Source organism: Schistocerca nitens, chromosome 7 (genome assembly GCF_023898315.1).
Source record: "Schistocerca nitens isolate TAMUIC-IGC-003100 chromosome 7, iqSchNite1.1, whole genome shotgun sequence".
In the NCBI taxonomy this organism is placed as follows: Eukaryota; Metazoa; Arthropoda; class Insecta; order Orthoptera; family Acrididae; genus Schistocerca; species Schistocerca nitens.
In genome coordinates this window covers 304,060,024-304,078,796 of record NC_064620.1, presented here as the reverse complement: position 1 = coordinate 304,078,796, position 18,773 = coordinate 304,060,024, and the positions used below count along the sequence as shown (strand labels likewise).

General features: G+C 40.9%; 1 protein-coding gene across 2 annotated transcripts in view; it reads right to left on the bottom strand.

Moving 5' to 3' along the window:
- LOC126195406 (probable phospholipid-transporting ATPase IIB) overlaps positions 1–18,773 on the bottom strand; it is a 192,053-nt gene that overhangs the window by 145,619 nt on the left and 27,661 nt on the right. The window contains exon 1 of one of the 2 annotated variants that reach the window (XM_049934001.1): positions 26–181. The exons of the other annotated variant lie outside the window; for it this stretch is intronic. Within the exon in view, the coding sequence (XP_049789958.1) occupies positions 26–129 (104 nt within the window). The 5' untranslated portion in view covers positions 130–181. Of the gene's footprint in view, positions 1–25; positions 182–18,773 lie in introns of those variants that run through there. 2 annotated transcript variants of the gene reach the window in all.

The following is an 18,773-nucleotide window of genomic DNA, read 5'->3' as shown; positions in this document are numbered from 1 at the left end:
TACGTCAATACTTTCTAACTCTTACCTTGTACAGCAATCATCCGTTTGTTTAGGTATTAATGGGAGATCTTCCTTTACGAGCTGTGTTGTGGACGAAGAATCAATCACACTAATTTTTGTAGCATCCATGATTTCAATGACGTCTAATACTATTCCATTTTTCCTATTCCTCACAAGCAAGTCTTTTCCGCTACTGTTGCATACATTAATCGCAGCAAAACAACAGCAGACTTATATGCGGAAACACTCCCATGAACGCGACGTCGATAGATGGCGCGAATTTCAAACTTTTCCCTGGCATGTTATGTTCCATAGTCTTCATTTTTATGAGTAACAGTACTACTTAACTCGAAACATTCTGTTTTAGCTAATTACCTTACTTAAGTGATACCGTACACTCCTGTCTGCTAGCTACTGCTTGGAATAGTATTGCGAGACTGTAGATAAGTCTAGCGGAGCAACATGCGGTAACTGGCATTGATTTCTGGGTTTACGAGTAATTATGAAAATAAATTATTTAACTCCTAAGGTTTACGCACATACGTACAGCATCGAGAACTGGGCCTCTGATTATAAACTATATTCTTTTAGGCATGGATTCCAACAGCCTGTAGAAAAACAGTATCTTCTACACCATAATTTCCTGTTTGATGTCGATACCAAAAAGGAATTTCTTTTTCTGCACTATAAACAAACAGAATATTATATCTCTGGCAGATTAAAACTGTGTAGCGGGCAAGGACTCTAATCTGGAAAATTTGCCTTTCACTGGCAAGTGCTCTTCCAACTGAGCTACCCAAGTACGACTCATGTCTCGTCTTTACGGTTTGTTTACTAACTTAATCGTGAAAACAACTGAGAAGTAAGCAATTTTACTGACGATGGTAAGCGCTGATGAAAATACAACTGAGAAGAAAAACAATAAATCTAGTTGCTAAAAGCGATGTAAGTGTAGCGTATTTTAGAACTCTGAGCAGCAAATGATACGCATATCTCCGTAACTTTTATTTACTTATGAGCATTTACTAATAGCATTATTCAAGAAAGAGTTGTGATGCACTGTTCCAATTTTAGAAATGGGGTAAAAATTGTGAAAGTTGCTAGCTGACATCAAGCCAACAAACAAACGAAACGTTTTCTTTCCGTTTAGTTGCCGATGTTTATGCAGCTCCATTTCACACTTGAAAAGAAAGTTTACATACCTAAAAAACAAATAAATTAATTAATTCCGCTTATAGTGCTAAATAGTGCCCCTGATGGAGGCAGCCGGGCCGGACTTACAGCCAACTACTGTGCAATTGTCGGCCTGTCCACAGCGTTGTTCCGTCTATCGAAGATAATCAGTGAATTTCGAGTATCTGTTATTTCTATTGACGTCTGTCTGCACTATTTGTGAATGAAGTGCAACGATAATTTCAAGAAATATTTAAAACATAACAGTACCGCATGCCACGCCGTGTTTTTAGTAGATACTGTTGCATTACATTGTTGCAATTTCTCACTTAAAAAAAATTGGTTTAAGTGTTTTGAAACGCCTGTTTTAAGCACTGATAATATTGCTTCCGCAATTCCTGCGATAGTTGCAGCTGTGCAGTTCTACTGGCCGCGGCTTAAATGTCAAGGTTACTCCTCTCAGCCGGTTATCCTTATGCTGCATCACGCAATGACAACGACGTTTGCTAAGCAACGTATAGTTGCAAAAGGAATAAAATTAATCTGTGATTGAGTTTGCAGTAATTGTAGTTAGAAATAAGCTTGTTAATCGGAAATCATTTGCTATGTGCGCCATCATTATTTTAGCAATATTACCTTTTATTATCGTAGTATAGTGACGTATCTTGTGATTCACAATCCGCCAGCTGTGATTCGGTTTCCGACTCACAATCGCTGTCGTCACACGCCGTAGTTCGCACACGTTCCGCGTCCTTGTAACTCATTCCAGTCATAAAGTGCGCGCGCACGATAACCGTCTTCCACCTAACGTTGTAATCTCAAGTCTGATTTTTTTCCCCTTATTTCTAGTGCGTGGTAACGACGTTACTTGCAAGAAGCACGTCTGCCCGCACACAAGCTGACAAGAATACGATATGGTGCACTTCCGAGTTGTACAATACGGTCAATCGCAAGGCTACGCGGTTATCTTATCATCGACGATACCGTTTCCTGCGCTTTTAACGAAATTGCATAAAAAGCCCGAAGCTCGCAGTTTCCTCATGACGCAATATACACCTGGGAGTGAAGCGGAAATACTACACACAACGCGCTGCAGAAATACCGAACACAAACCGCCGAGTCTAACAAATCTCCAAACCAATGTACAAGGATAAGCCGCGCCGACAGCAGATGCAAAGCTTCGACGATGGAAGACGACGCTTTTAAGCAAGTCGTGGGAGGGGTCTGGAAGTTTACGAAGCGGATCTGCCAACTCTCCAATGCATTTGGCGGCCGTCCTCTGCTTTCTAAAACCATAGATTATTTCGTACTTATGCGAAATGCATCCGCGACATCACAACAGCAACAACAACGGAGTTCTCTCTCGTAGCGATTTCCCTACTCGCTTCTCTCTATGTGGCTGCCTACTGCGTATCTGTAGCTTCCTAAAAGTTAACTGCTGTAACGGTGAGGCGTTCTTCGAAACGGTATCGCTAATATAATTTATTGGACATGAAATTAGTTAAGCTTATCGGCCAAAATCATGAGATGATTAATCTGGAAGAGAAGTAGCACCTGCCGTAATACAAGTGCAGAATAAATCACACAAAAGCAATTCACGTGTTCTTCTGTTCCAAGTTTTTTTATTTCATTTTTTTCTTTTTTTTTTTACTAAGTTTTATTCGGATTTATTTGAAATATTTCCAATAAATTAATAACATATAAAACAAGACATCTACTTAACACAATTTAAGTAATAAGGTAAAATGGTATGAAACAATGAAAGACAATAAAATAGTTCTTTCCATTTTGATTAAGTCGCAAAGTTGCTAGTATTATTAATAGCCCAACATATTAAAGGAGCTTGAGCTCTCTAAGCAGTATATGGTATAGAGAAGCATCCAGAATGAGATTTTCACTCTGCAGCGGAGTGTGCGCTGATATGAAACTTCCTGGCAGATTAAAACTGTGTGCCCGACCGAGACTCGAACTCGGGACCTTTGCCTTTCGCAGGCAAGTGCTCTACCATCTGAGCTACCGAAGCTTCTGTAAAGTTTGTAAGGTAGGAGACGAGATACTGGCAGAAGTAAAGCTGTGAGGACCGGGCGTGAGTCGTGCTTCGGTAGCTCAGATGGTAGAGCACTTGCCCGCGAAAGGCAAAGGTCCCGAGTTCAATTCTCGGTCGGGCACACAGTTTTAATCTGCCAGGAAGTTTCAGAGAGAAGCATCGTTCATTATATCAGTAATAAATTCAAGAGATAGGAATAATATAAGGAAGATGTAAGTGATATAATAATAAATAATAGTTACTTGTTGACAATGCTTTCAAGTGTTGTGTCAAATGATATTCCTGAGATTGCTATACTTCAATTGGGCACCTACTGATGACACTCTCCAACACTTTTAGAAAATCACAGCAATATCATACGGTGAAAAGAATTTGCAAAAGCATTGAAAAACCCAAGACAAGACATGGTCCCTGGAGTAGAGGGCATTTAATTTACAGAAACTGGCAGAAATCAGCTCAGATGAGACCTGTTTGAGTTCCAGAGAGTGCAGGAACACATGAAACAATACTGACACTCCATCATGTCTTAGAAGATAAACTAATGGAATGCCAACCTACATTTAACACATTTGTAGATTTAGAGAAAGGTTTTGACCATGTTGACTGGAATACACTCTTTGAAGTGAAGATAGCAGGGATAAAATATATGAGCAAAACACTACCTACAACTTGTTCAGAAAACTGACTGAAGTTAGAGAGATTGAAAGAACATGATGTGGTGTTTTGGAAAGAGATTATAAGCTGAATATAAACGAAACTAAAACAAAGGTGATGGAATGTAGTTGGTTAAATCAAGTGATGCTGAAGGAAGTGGATTTGACACAAAAATTATTGGTGTTTTTCTATTTGGGTAGTAACATAACTGATGATGACTGAAGTAGAGAGGATTGTTGGTTGCTTGGTTAATTTGGGGGGGGGGGGGGATCAAACAATGAGATCATTGGTCCCATCAGATTAGGGAAGGATGGGGAAGGAAGTTGGCTGTGCCCTTTCAAAGGAACCACCCTGGCATTTGCCTGAAGCGATTTTGGGAAATCATGGAAAACCTAAATCAGGGTGGCCAGATGCGGCCTTGAAGCATTGTTCCCTGAATGCGAGTCCAGTCTGCTAACCACTGCACTATCTTGCTCGATAGAGAGGATAAAAAATGTGATTGGCAACAGCAAGAAGAACACATCTGGAAAAGAGAAACTTGCCAACATCAAAGAAATTTAAATGTCAGCAAGGTCTTGATTGAAATATTTGTCTGAAGCATAGTCCTGTTTCAGAAATGAAATGTGAGCAATCAAGAGTACACACAAGAAGAGAATAGAAGCTTTTGAAATGAGGTGTACAGACAGAAGAGGAGGCATGAAAGGGGGAGGGGGGAAGACAGACAATGATAACTAAGAATGTTGAGTGAAGGAAGAAACATAAAGAGACTGTACACTCCATGAATTAAACACAGCTTAACACTGAAGGTCTATTCTCGAACACAAAGCATATTTAATAAGAACAAACTGTGTTTCTTTGATATCGCAAAAGCAACATCAAAACAACGTGTGATAAACCTTATCAACAGTACAGCACAAACTTTGATACTGTTGACGTTCATTAGAAGTAAATGCAATTATTGTCAAACTCTTCTCAGCAGGACAACTCCCAAGAGTGTTCTGAATATGGGATTCAGGCTGGAGAACTATTTGCTGACAACATCTGTAGCTACACAGAAAAGTGGACCCTTCTTTATTTCATCAGTTCTGTCTTACAACATGCTACTGCAAAGCTCACCATAGACAAAAGTAGCTATCTCTTCATAGGCAATAGGCAAACAGTTCAGTAGAAACGTGTGTGTGTGTGAGAGAGAGAGAGAGAGAGAGAGAGAGAGAGAGAGAGAGGGGGGGGGGGGTGTAATGTAGTGAAGTGAATACTTGTGCTTATCATTAATTTAAGGCTTCTAACATTTTATGTACCATTTAATAAATGTCTAGGATTGTTCTTGCTGAGTCGTGTACCAATAGCTCCTGTAAACTTGATGTGGGCTACAAAGAAGGGCTAGTCTTTTAGTTTTGAGAATGATTCAACCTATATCAACAATTACTCTTCTAATAAAGTCACTATAATTTAGCCTTGAAAGTATCAATAATGAATGACTTAGCAACAATGGAAGTGCCTCAATTACTGTGTTATGCACAGTATTTCATTGCTCTTGCAAACGCAGTTGGAGCTAGAATATTTTCAAGTATGATTTGTCCGAGAATTTCATAGTGAACTGAGAGTGAATAAGCGATTTGAGTTACTACGTTTAAGAGACTTGTGGGGACCTCACCTCAATGGGAGTTTAGCCCTCCCACAAGGAGGAATATCTCTGGCACTCTAGGCTATTTAGTCTGCTACGTACTATTGTGTTGTGCACATGCATTTCTGTTGTACATCCATTCCTGTAATAAAAGTGTGTGTCAATTGCATTTCCAGCATTCCACTTAATTCTGCAAGCATTCCCCACTGGAATAATCTGCAGTGGCGTCCCCCACAATGAACAGCAACATTAACTTCAACATAATAAGTGTACTCTGTCACATTGTGTTCACTTTGACAATGGGGCTGTTCCATGATCACCATATTTTCGAACAATTTGGACAAAACAGTGACTTGCATAACATTTTCTTCCCCTTGGATCCAACTACAATTTATTTGAAACATGAAAGTAACATTCTGATGTGTCTTACCATTGACAACAATGGTGAATGTGTGGATGAATAATGTGTAATGCCTTTCCACGTCCTTGGCGATGGCAACAAGGCAAATCTCCCCCATGCCAACAAGACAATATTCCACCAGCTAATTCCTGTCCATATGGCACCATCTCATGTGATTTTACCATTCTATCTATGTTGAGAATGACCCAGCCAAATCAGTTCGTAAACCCACGCGAGTCCCAGCCGGCTGGGCCACACAAGAAGACTCTCGGTGTGCCATCTGCTCATGGTCCAAGAGACCTTGTGTCCTTGTAAAAATGTGTATGTAAACACTTTGGTTTCTAGCGTAAGTGCAGAGGCTTATTTTGGAATGTCAAGTTTCTTTTTCATTCGCCCCATTTTGAAATTGATGTTATGTTTGGCTTGTCTTTTGTTACATATGCGTGTAACCATTTGTCTTTTAAGTGATGTGTTATTGCCAAGTTAAATTATGAAGCTGGCCTCCATTCAATTACTTTTAAACGTTTATTGCACTGGTAGTGCCGAGACTGTCTAACAGATGGTTCAAAATATGTGAAGCTACTGATCTCAGGTTGCCACCATTGGATTGTGTAAAGTGACAATTGTGGCAAGGTTATATGAAGACTTCCATGTGCACCAAGCCAGTTGTTTTGTATTTGTTATGTATGTTTTTCAAGAGTTTTACATCAAAGATTTATTTTTAAAGAAATAGCTGGATACTTGTAAATGCCTTGTGATTCTTAAGGAGAAAGTGCCACTGGTTGCAAAGATGATTTAATTGCTTCTGTATGTGTGTGTGTGTGTGTGTGTGTGTGTGTGTGTGTGTGTGTGTGTGTGAATAATACTGTGTATTCAGGTTATTAATATGTCCATCTTTCTCCAAGAACCAGGTGGCTGAGTGTTGTTTCTTCATAATGTGCCCGAAAGATTACAGCAATAATTTCACTACCACTGGAAGACAGAAGGTTTCTTTATTTATTTATTTTTTTAATTGCCAAATGTGATGAAATATATCTGGAGATTAAATTGTGTTATGGTACAGTATAACAAAATTGCTTTACAATAATGTGTAATGTTCAAATTCTGTTTCTATTAATAAACAATGAAATCAAATTATGTCCAGTAAAACCACCAGCATGTTCCACTCCCCCACATCAATGCTCCCTATGGTATCAGAGTTTCAAACCTAAATCACTGACCTTCCAACCAGAACAGCTGGGAACATTGGTCATGATCATCAAATTCATACTATACAGTTATACTATACTATACAGTTATGGCATACTATACAGTTATGACACTTCCAAGTTTGTGGTCCTATTAAGCAACACAGGGGATCAACACAGGAGATCACATCCACATCATTAGTGATGGCATACAAGCACCTCTGGCTGAAGGCAAATTTCACACTGCAAAGGCAGCACTGCTCCACTAACTTCCCAAGACAGCAGAGTAGCAGCTTCAACAAGTAATTTATGAGGAAAAATTGGGCAGCAGGACAACATCTTGGCTTTGGAGACATATCTGTGTATCAATGAACTTCACTCTAATGACAGACAGCACGCTCTGGTTAATCACATTACCATCTCAGATATAGATGGCAATGATTTCACATGAAAATGAAATGAGGAAACACAAATTATTCCTGGCTGACAGACTTTGCATCCTACAGCAGCGACAAAAGTAGTCAAATGCAATGAGCAACAATGGCCACTGCCAGCACATTCCTTGCCTGATATGCTGGCCCCAACCATAAGAAGCTGTTGAGACCCGAATGATTATGAGGACTTATCAGAGTGATGTGACTAGCACTCTCTGCGAGGGCAGTGACATTCAGCCAGCCTCAACTGCCACACCCAAGGCCAAAAATAACTTTCCTCACAGCAACGAAGGGGTGTGGCAGCAGCTGTGTTGGTTTCACACCCACTTCGGTGACTGGTTACACAACTGCTCCCCACGACACAACCAACCAATGCAAGCCACAGTCCGTGATAGGCACTCCACATCACAAAACTCAACAAAACTGCCTACAGCTAAAGCACAAGGGTCAAACTATTTTTCCCCATTTACAAGTGACAGTAGCAGACTGCACTTGATAAAAAAGACAACAAATTAATACTTTCTTTCCAATACTGGCCCGGAAGTGAGCACTACTCGCAGAGAACAACAAGTGGAACTTACAACATCTGCTGCCCAACTGCGCACTGAAAATGATACTCATGTCATAATATTTGGAACCATCACATGCATCATGGACCTCGAGATGCATGATACATTCTCATGGCCGTTTGTGGTCAGAGGTGTTGATGAACTGATCTTGGGTGCTTGGGTGTGCATTTTTTCCATCGATTTCATCTCTCTGATGACCTAATACAAGGTATCCTCAGGCAAACCAGCTGCAGAGTGTCGGCATTCAGTATCGTTGGTAGTCCATGAGCACATTCACATGCAGCTCTGGAGGAGACTACTACAGTACAACCCCTTTGATCTTGACATTTGACATCTACCTGCAACTTCTTAATGACCATTGGGCTTAGAATCTGAATTACAAACTATGATGATGAATTATGGAGAAGTAAAGAAGGATCTCTACCTGTGACATATGCCTGAAACTACTTAATGACCATAGGGCTTTAGAATCTGATTTAGAAACAGTAGCAAAGAATTATGAAGAAGTAAAAAAAGAAGAATCCCAGGCTACACAATGAGAATTTAAAACTGAAAACTCAAATACTTACATTAACTTAATGCCACATAATCTTACCTACAGTCATTATAGCAGGAACAGCACCACCATCTGCAAATACCCTATGCAAACAAGATAGAACCCGCCATTATATTAGTTGATCACACACAGACAGACACGGTGTACTCCACTTCATGACCCATCACAAACACAGGTCAGTACTATGAACTTTTCTAACAGTGTCCATGCAACCCCTATATCTGCCTTCTGTGTTTCCCACATTATGTGTGTGTTATATACACAGACAGGGATTAATCATGACACTGTGCACACAATTATCACTACACCAGGACCACTGGTCTACCACAAAGCACACCGACTGGCACGTGACAGATTACAAGCAGCTATAACTGTTATTTACGAATTACTGTAAGCAGGCATAGTCAAGGTCATTGGACAGCCCAGGGGCAGCAGCCATACTCTTAGTTCCTAAGAAAGATGAACATACAGATTACATGGGGACTATAGGGCCCTGAAAGCCCACAAAGTACCTGACCATTACCCAATACCTATCATCCAATATTTTACTCATGCTCTAGCAGGGGCTTCCTTGGTCAGCATTCTCGATTGTAAAAAAGCTTGCCTGCAAATGTAGTTCACACGGAACACCACTTGATTGATAAAATCCTCCTTCAATTTGCATTCTGTTTCTCACACTTGGACAATATTCAAGTTTTTTCAGCATCTCTGCAAGATTATGAGGAATATATCACACTTATTTTGAGACCTTTGAACATTCTGGGATAGTGATAAATGACGACAAGTGCCAGCATCGAGAATCTGAAGTAACATTTCTAGGACAGTCCATCAGTCAAGCTGGGGTTTGACCCATGACCAAATGCACAGATCTTATCCATTGATTCCCAAATCCAATGAATTACCATGAGTTATGGCAATTACTTTCTGCAGACATCACATGCCACAAGCAGCAGCCACAGAGGCACCATTCATGGAGATGTTGTCTGGAAAAACACACATAGCAGACAGGATCTCACTTAAGACCCCAAAAATGCAACAGGCCTTTGACTGTATTACGCTCAGCTGGCTACATACGACAATGTTAGCCCATCTGGTTACAGCAACTTCCTTGTCAATTACCTCTGACATGAATGAAACTGCAGTGAGTACTATTCTTCAGCAGACAGTCGTAGGTGAGTGACAACCCTTAAATTTCTTCTCACATAAGCTTACTGAGTCTCAATGTATGTGGTTGGCTTATGATAGAGAACTGATAGATGTGTATCAGGCAGTGAAAAACTTCAAGGATGACATCAAGGGTAACCTGCTCACAATTTGCAAGTACCACCGACTACCAGGAGATTCCACAGAACACTTGCAGATTGCATATGCAATCTGGTAAAAGACTATTCTCAATGTCATATCCACCACCTCAACTACGTTGCACAATTTACCACTGACATTCAACACTTCACCTCAAGGGGTGCAGACAATGTCATGGTGGCTTACCTATCTTGAGTAAATGCACTGTTGGTTGTCATCAACTTCGAGACTTTGCCAAGGCTCAAAAACAGAAGCTGCAAATCTGCAATCTTCCACAAGATACTATAACTGGTTTGAAATTAATGCACCATCCCTTGTTCTTCCATGCAAGTCTGGTATGACATATCACAACCCTGCCTCCACCCACTAGTCCCACTAAATAAGAGAAAGCCTGTCTCCAATAAATTTTCTGCTTGTGGTACCTGGGGTATTTCCTACTACTAAGCCTGTTACAAACTGATTTGTCTGGTCTGATATGAAGCAAGACTGCAAACTTGGGCTCAAACCTGCACGACTTGCCATGCACATCCAATGCACAGGTGATACAAAATGCCTAAGAGCCAAAAATAACATTTCTACGTCAATCTGGTCAGCTCTTTGAGGGAATTTAAAGATTACTGCGATCAAGCATATCACTTACTGGGCTGAAGCGACACCCTTACGGGACATAATGATGGAAAAAAATGACAAGGGCATTTGTACAATTGTGGATATTGCATTTTGATTGCCTAGCATCCATGACTACCAACCAGGATTGCCAATTTGAATCTGTATTGTTGTCCAAGCTATGTAATATTTGCAATGTTCAGTGCTATCATACCACAGCTTACCATCTGCAGAGCGATGGACTTCTGGAATGCTGGCATCAAACACTCAGGCAGCACTTGTGTCATATGGGCCAGTGGATAAAGTCCTTACCTTGGATTCTACTGAGTGTTTGCTCTGCATGCAAAGAAGACCTGTGAGTTTCTTTGTCAGAGATTTTATACAGGGAGTCTCTCAACCTAGCTGCAGCTTTCATCTCCCCAGTATAACCACCAGCCATTACAAAGCTACCGCTGGCCGGAGTGGCCGAGCGGTTCTAGGCGCTACAGTCTGGAGCCGTGCGACCGCTACGGTCACAGGTTCGAATCCTGCCTCGGGCATGGATGTGTGTGATGTGCTTAGGTTAGTTAGGTTTAAGTAGTTCTAAGTTATAGGGGACTGATGAGCTCAGAAGTTAAGTCCCATAGTGCTCAGAGCCATTTGAACAAAGCTACCAAGAAACAACATAGGAATACCACTATCCTCCTCACATAGCTCACCAAACATTTTTCTGCACAAGGCTCTAGCAAACTTTAAGTATGTCATGTTACAAGACGATACAATCAGACCAGCACTGCAGCCACGACATTCTGGACCACATTGGGCACTCAATGTGGAGATAACAGCCTCGACATACTACTACATCACAAGCTGGTCACCTTCTCCATGCATCATCTCAAACCCTCCTGGATTTTGTGAGATATAACCAGCACAGATAATAAAAGGGCTTTTTGGGCAGAAGACAACACTTATGTTGCTACAGGGCACAATGGAACATCAAACATTCAGAATACTATCAACAGTTTTGAGGTGTGCCCTGATGTGCAGCAATTCCAGACAAATGAAATAAATGCAAATCTGTTGTATGGTTATGTCATTGTTTAAGGACAGTGCGAGAAACAGAAAGTTGAGAGATGTTTTACTTCCTAGCAGTTCACTCGCCATGATAAGCTACACAATGGTGTTGAACTCGAGGTGATAAGGTCACGTTTATCTCCCAATGGTTTTCTAACCACCACTGCTCCTAGGAAACAACTTCTACAGCAATCAGGCATGAAGAAACATCACACCGTCTCTTTCATCACCACCATAACTGAACATTCCGTCACCACGACTCGAGAACTTTGATGTCAACCAGCAATCCTGGAATCGGTCCAGTTGTGTTCTGCCTTGTAGCCCACTAGAGCGTAACTGGTCATGAACAACTGTTCGAAGAGCACGTCAGCAGCTGTGACCCGCATCGACTTCCTTCTGTCTGTAATCCATGCTGGGGGAGTGGGGGAGGGGGGAAGATGAGGGGGATGTGTGTCTGTGGGGACTTCACCATTGATGAACAATGATGTATAAAATATCACACGAATGAGCCTCTTTGCAGCGATACAAGTTTAGTCCTCCCACAGGGAGGAGTGTCTTTGACATTCTAGCCAGCTAAGTCCACTACAAACAATTTTACTGTGCACATGCATTTCTGTTGTTATCCATCTGTTGCTGGTAATAAAGTGGGTGTTAACTGCGTTTACTAGCTTCTGCTTCATTCTGACAGTATGCCCACTGGTATAACCTACAGTCTTTTCCTATTAAGTCAGCAACACGTGGTCTTGTGATCAGCATTGCTGATTCTTGATTATAGGGCTCCCGGTTTGGTTCCCAGCAGGGTCAGTGAGCTTCTCCATTCAGGAATGGATGTATGTCCTCTTCACCATTGATACACAAGTTGCTGAAGTGGCATCAAATAGAATGATTTCGAACAGGTGGCCAAACATTAAAGATGGGGTCTCTACATCTACATCAACATACATATTCCGTAAGCCACTCTACAGTGCATGGTGGAGTGTACCATGTACCACCAATAGTCGTTTCCTCTCCTGACGTCTTGTGGTGTCAGGTTTTCTGCCAGATATCAAAGTCATTCTTGCACAATATTTTGACAATGTGACTTGTTATCTTTAGCAGGTGCTACTTGAGACTGCTTGCTGAGTGGAATGGGTCCAGTATTTATACGTGCACAATTCCTCCTCCATCATCAGTTCCAGGCAATCCACCTGCAGTCTTCTTCCATTAGCAGCATCTTTAGGTGTTCCCATTTCAGGTCAGCACAGGTTCCCTGTGGTTCCAGCTGTTCTCTCTGCAGTCTACTCTTTGATGCGCAACACCGAGTGTTAGTGTTAGACTTTGGTCCCATGCAACCTTCTGCATGCTGGCATTCTGTTTTCGGCCCAGTGTAGTTAGTCACGATTAATGAGATCTTCCATCACCTTTATCTCTACAAACTCTCTTATAACACTGTACCAATATCTGGGGATCTGTTCCAGATCATTGAATTATAATTGATGAAATGGTTGCATTCCAGACAGTGCTCAGCATTGGCTAATTTGGTTGCCTGTCTTAGTTTGGGTGCCTCTGATATCCACTATTCTAGCAATGTACAACATGCCACATTGTTAAGCTTTATTATAAATTCCTGGTCTTCGTAGCCCCAGGCTCTGTTCCGCATTTCCTAGTAGCCCTCATTTACATACATGGACAGAAGTAACACTTGATATCGTACTTCCTGAGAATTTTGCTGATTTTTGCAGAAACAGACACTGCATAGGGCAGGTGCACCACAGTCTTTGCCTCACCTTGCTCTTCTTGTGGATTATGTGACAGCGGCTGGTTGCAGAGTCTTCTGAATCTGTTTGGCTATTGTTGTTTGTTTTGTTTTGTTTTAGAACACAAAAACAACTGCTGTTTGGCCATGTATCCATTCTTGCAGAACAATGGTCGTGGATGCTCAGTTTCTACTGCCAGACTATGAGGGTCTGACATGGTGTGTGCCCTGTGGACCAGTGTCTCGGAATCTCCATTCTTCTGCACTTGGGTGGTGACAGCTGCTGGCTTGCAGGTATAAATCATTGTGTGTAGGTCTGAAATACACACTGTGATCAAACTAGCCATCTGCTTTGCTTTTGACAAGTACATCCAGAAATGGCAACTGGCCATCTTTTTCCAGTTCCATGGTGAATTTAATATTTGGGTATTTTTTACAACCTGCACTGAAGTTGTTTGCTTCAAATGTTGTAGTGACAATCTGGTAACACTTTGCTTTGGCTTGATAATGGTTGACTGATTGAAACTAGTAGTATTGAGCATAAAAATAGACAGCTGATGGTGATCTACAATGAAGTTTTACTAATATTTGGATGGTGTGAGTTCACATGTTCCAGGATCTCATTGAACCTATCCCTGCCATGACGCCAGATCACAATGGTATCATCCACACACCCAACAAAGCAAGTGGGTTTGCATCTAGCTGTCTCTAACACCACCTTGGAAATCTCTCCATGAACATACTGGCAACCACTGGAGACAAGAGAGCTGCCCATGGCTATACCTTCTGTCATAATATTGGCCCCTATACAGAAAATATGCCTAATAGGTCCACCAAAGCATCATCAAATTTCTCTGCAGTCTGTTCTAATGAATCTTTCACTGGCACCATAACAAATAGGGATACCACATCAAAACTGACCATTGTATCATATTCTGTGATAAGTAGTTACTTGAGATGTTGCAAGATGGGTATTGTGAATACACTTCTCAACATATCAGAATGGCTATTTCTTAAAGTACTTGGCTTTTGGTTGTTGATGTGCCATTGTTGCTGACAATTGGGCACAGTGGCATGACCTCTTTTCATGTACTTTCGGCTACCCAAATAGTATAGATGAAAATGGTGGTCTTATTAAGAGTTCTTTAATGACCTTCTCAGGTATACTGGTTTCCTACAAGACAGCCCTGTTTTTCTTGTCCACTTCGCCCTTACAGTCACATCCCAAAAGTCTATATTGTGGGTCCCCCTGAAGTTGACACTCTTTCTCATCATAACCAGTGCACTCCAGAATGACTGTAGAGTTCCCTTTGTCTGATGCCAACACCATGATGTTGGTGTCTGCCACAGCCTCTTGAATGCAATGACCTATCACTGGAAAGTGAACAGCAGGTCTCCAGAAGAATTTCTTCTGTCACATTTGGTGGAAAATGTTCGATACTTGCTCCACTGCATTGGTGAAACCTGAAATGGGCACATTTCTTGGAGTCATTGCGAAGTTGAGATCCCTTTTGAGTACCTTCAAAGAGGTGTCATCAAACTGCTTGCCACTTGGGTTATTCTTGTGTTACTGTCCTCCATCTGCTGCGTTTTCTTACTCATGTGAGGTCCTGCTGTATGTGTCATCCTTCTGAGCTTTTTTAAGTAAAAGACTGGCACCTACTATTGAATTAGGAATACTATGACCACCAATAGGAATTAAACCTTTTAACCCTATACAAATACCACCACTTAATACAGCCATTCTTCTTGCACCCAGAGTAACTGTAATACGAGCAGATCACAGACTTATAGCAAATGGTTCAAATGGCTCTGAGCACTATGGGACTTAACATCTATGGTCATCAGTCCCCTAGAACTTAGAACTACTTAAACCTAACTAACCTAAGGACAGCACACAACACCCAGCCATCACGAGACTTGTAGCACCTAACCATAATCAAGCATTACAAGGTCCATTTATCACAGTATCAATAGGGCTATATTTCTCTACAAGGAGATGACAAAAGTCATTTCACAGCGATACGCACATGGTAGTATCGAACATGCAAGATATCTACTCAAACTGGTGGCACTACAGTAATGTGCATTTTGTACTATTGTTTCAGCGTCACGATTGGCCTCATCTTAATGGGGCTGTTAGGTGCATTAACATGAGGCTGGGGAGAGTGCTGATGGGAGAGGTCATACGTCACATCTCAGTGGTGCCAGTAGGGTCTATCTGTAGATTGGGATTCACTAGGCATGGCCTGCACCTCAATAGGTATGGGCAGGGGAGGCTGGCTAAGCTTATAGGTGACAGTGTAGTGGGTGGTGGTGGTGGTGGTGTCACTCATGGAAAAAATTCCTGTAGTAGTTGGTGTTAGAGCTGCACCTTTTTTAGACTGAAGTCAGCTGATAGGTATAACTGCTTAAAAGAGGTCTCTCTAACTAAGGGCTCACCTTCAGGAGACGTAATGTTTCCAAGTAGAGAAGGAATCAGCATATTTCATCAAAACATAAGAGGTATTAGAGATAAAGGTAGTGAACTGCTTATAGATGTTGACTCTGAAATTATTGGTATATCAGAGCACCACTTAAATAATGTGATGGTTCAGACACTTCCTTTACCAGGATACAGATTAGCTGGCTGTTTTTCAAGGAGTTCCTTGTGGGGTGGGGGAATGGCTATGTACGTAAAAAACAGTATTCCATTTGAGTCCATAGATGTATCATGGCACTGCACTGAACAGATACTTGAATGTTGTGCAGGGGCAGTTGAATTTAATGAAAGTAAACTTCTAATTGTTGTTGTTTATAGGTCCCCTAACTCGGACTTCAGAGCATTTCTGCTAAAGCTAGAGAGGGTTCTTGATTAACTTTGTAGGAAGTACCAGAAATTAGGTATATGTGGTGACTTCAATATAAATTTTTTATATGATGGTGCAAGAAAGAGGATATTGGTAGATCTCATAAATTCATATGATCTGATGCAGACTGTATTTTTTCTAGCTAGGGTGCAGGGGAACAGTAGCACAGCCATAGACAATATTTTTATTCATTCTTCATTACCAGATGGGCATTCTGTTAGTAAAAGGGTGAATCGCACTTCAGACCATGATGCACAAATTTTAACACTAAAAGGTTTTAGTACTCAAACAAATGTCATATATAATTACAAACTATGTAGGACAGTTAATACAACAGCAATAGAGAGTTTTTTTTTAACCCTGTCAAGGAACAAGAATGGCAGGATATTTATAGTGCCAATAACACAGTTGATAAATATAATGCTTTTCTTAACACATTTCTCATTCTCCTTGAGAGTTACTTTCAATTCAAATGCTCTAGATGGCATACTAGCAGCAAAAGGCAGCCTGGGTGGCTGACTAGTGGGATAAGGATATCATGTAGAACAAAGTGGGAATTATACTGAAATGTTAGAAGTAGTCACAATCAAGTTACAGTAGCCCATTACAAACAGTACTGTAAGGTGCTTAAAATGTTATTAGGAAGGCAAAGAGTATGTGATATGCAAACAGAATAGCTAATGCACAGGATAAAATTAAGACCATGTGGTTGGTTGGTTGGTTGGTTGGTTTTGGGGAAGGAGACCAGACAGCGTGGTCATCGGTCTCATCGGATTAGGGAAGGATGGGGAAGGAAGTCGGCCGTGCCCTTTCAGAGGAACCATCCCGGCATTTGCCTGGAGTGATTTTAGGGAAATCACGGAAAACCTAAATCAGGATGGCCGGACGCGGGATTGAACCGTCGTCCTCCCAAATGCGAGTCCAGTGTCTAACCACTGCGCCACCTCGCTCGGTGAGACCATGTGGTCAGTTGTGAAGGATGTGTCTCGTCAGCAGCACAAGGTCGGTGATATAAAGTCAGTTTGTAGTAAAAATATTTCTGTTACTGAAAAAATCAGATATATGTACAGTATTTAACAATCATTTTCTGAGCATTGCTGGTGAATTAAATAAAAATTTAGTTTCTCCAGGGAATCATAAAATTCTCTTGGCAAATGCCTTTCTGAGACTGATGTCTGAAATACTCCTCTGTGATACAGACAAGAGGGAGATTGAGTAAATAATCAAATCACTGAAGACTACGGACTCTCATGGTTATGATGGACTGCCAAGCAGAATATTAAAGTACTGTGCTGCACATGTTAGCCCTGTATTTAGCCACATTTGCAATTTTTCCTTTAGGAATAGTCAGTTTCCTGAACTATTAAAGTAATCAGTAGTAAAGCTGCTTTATAAAAAGGGAGAAAGGGATAATGTAGATAATTTTAGACCTATTTCTATTCCATCAGTGTTTGCTAAAGTTATTGAGAAGGCTGTGTAAGTAAGGGTAATTTATCATTTTATATCACAGGATTTGCTATCAAATGTACAGTTCAGCTTTAGAAGTCATTTAACAACCGAAAATGCTGTATTTTCTTTTCTTTGTGAGGTACTGGATGGGTTAAACAAAAGGTTTTGAATGCTAGGCATATTTTTTTTATTTAACTAAGGCATTTGATTGTGTTGATCACAAAATATTGCTCCAGAAGTTGGACTGTTACGGAATACAGGGAGTAGCTCACAATTGCTTCACTTCTTATTTTAGCAACAGACAGCAAAAGGTCATTATTCACAATGTTGATAATGGCTGTGAGGTGGGGTCTGAGTGGGCTACGTTCAAGTGGGGCGTGCTCCAGGGATCAGAGTTGGGGCCACTCCTGTTCCTTATTTATATAATGATATGCCCTCAAGTATTATGGGTAATGCTAAAATATTTCTGTTTGCTGATGACACTAGCTTGGTAGTAAAGGATGTCGTGTGCAACAATGGCTCGGTTTCAAATAGTGCAGTTCATGACCTAAGTTCATGGCTTGTAGAAAATAAACTAATGCTAAATCTCAGTAAGACTCAGTTTTTACAGTTTCTAACATGCAATTCAACAAAACCTGATGTTTCAGTTTCACAGAAAGGGCATATAATTTGTGAAACTGAACAGTTCAAACTTCTGGGTGTTCAGATAGTTAGTAAACTGTGGAAAGCCCACATTCAGGACCTTGTTCAAAGACTTAATGCTGCCATTGTTACTATTCGAACAGTATCTGAAGTGAGTGATCATTCAACACGAAAATTAGTGTACTTTGCTTATTTTCATCTATTTATGTCATATGATATTATACTCTGGGATAACTCTTCCCATTCTGGAAGGATATTTTTGGCTCAGAAATGGGCAGTTCGGGCAATAAACAGTGTAAGTTTGCGACATTGGCTTCTCAACATATACATTCTTTACTGTTGCTTCTCATTAACAATATCAGCTTATTCCCAAGAATAAGCAGCTTTCACTAAGTTAATACTCAGCAGAAATCCAACCTGCATTTGGACCGGACTTCCTTAACTCCAGTGTAGAAAGATGTGCAGTATACCGCTGCAACCATTTTCAGTAAGC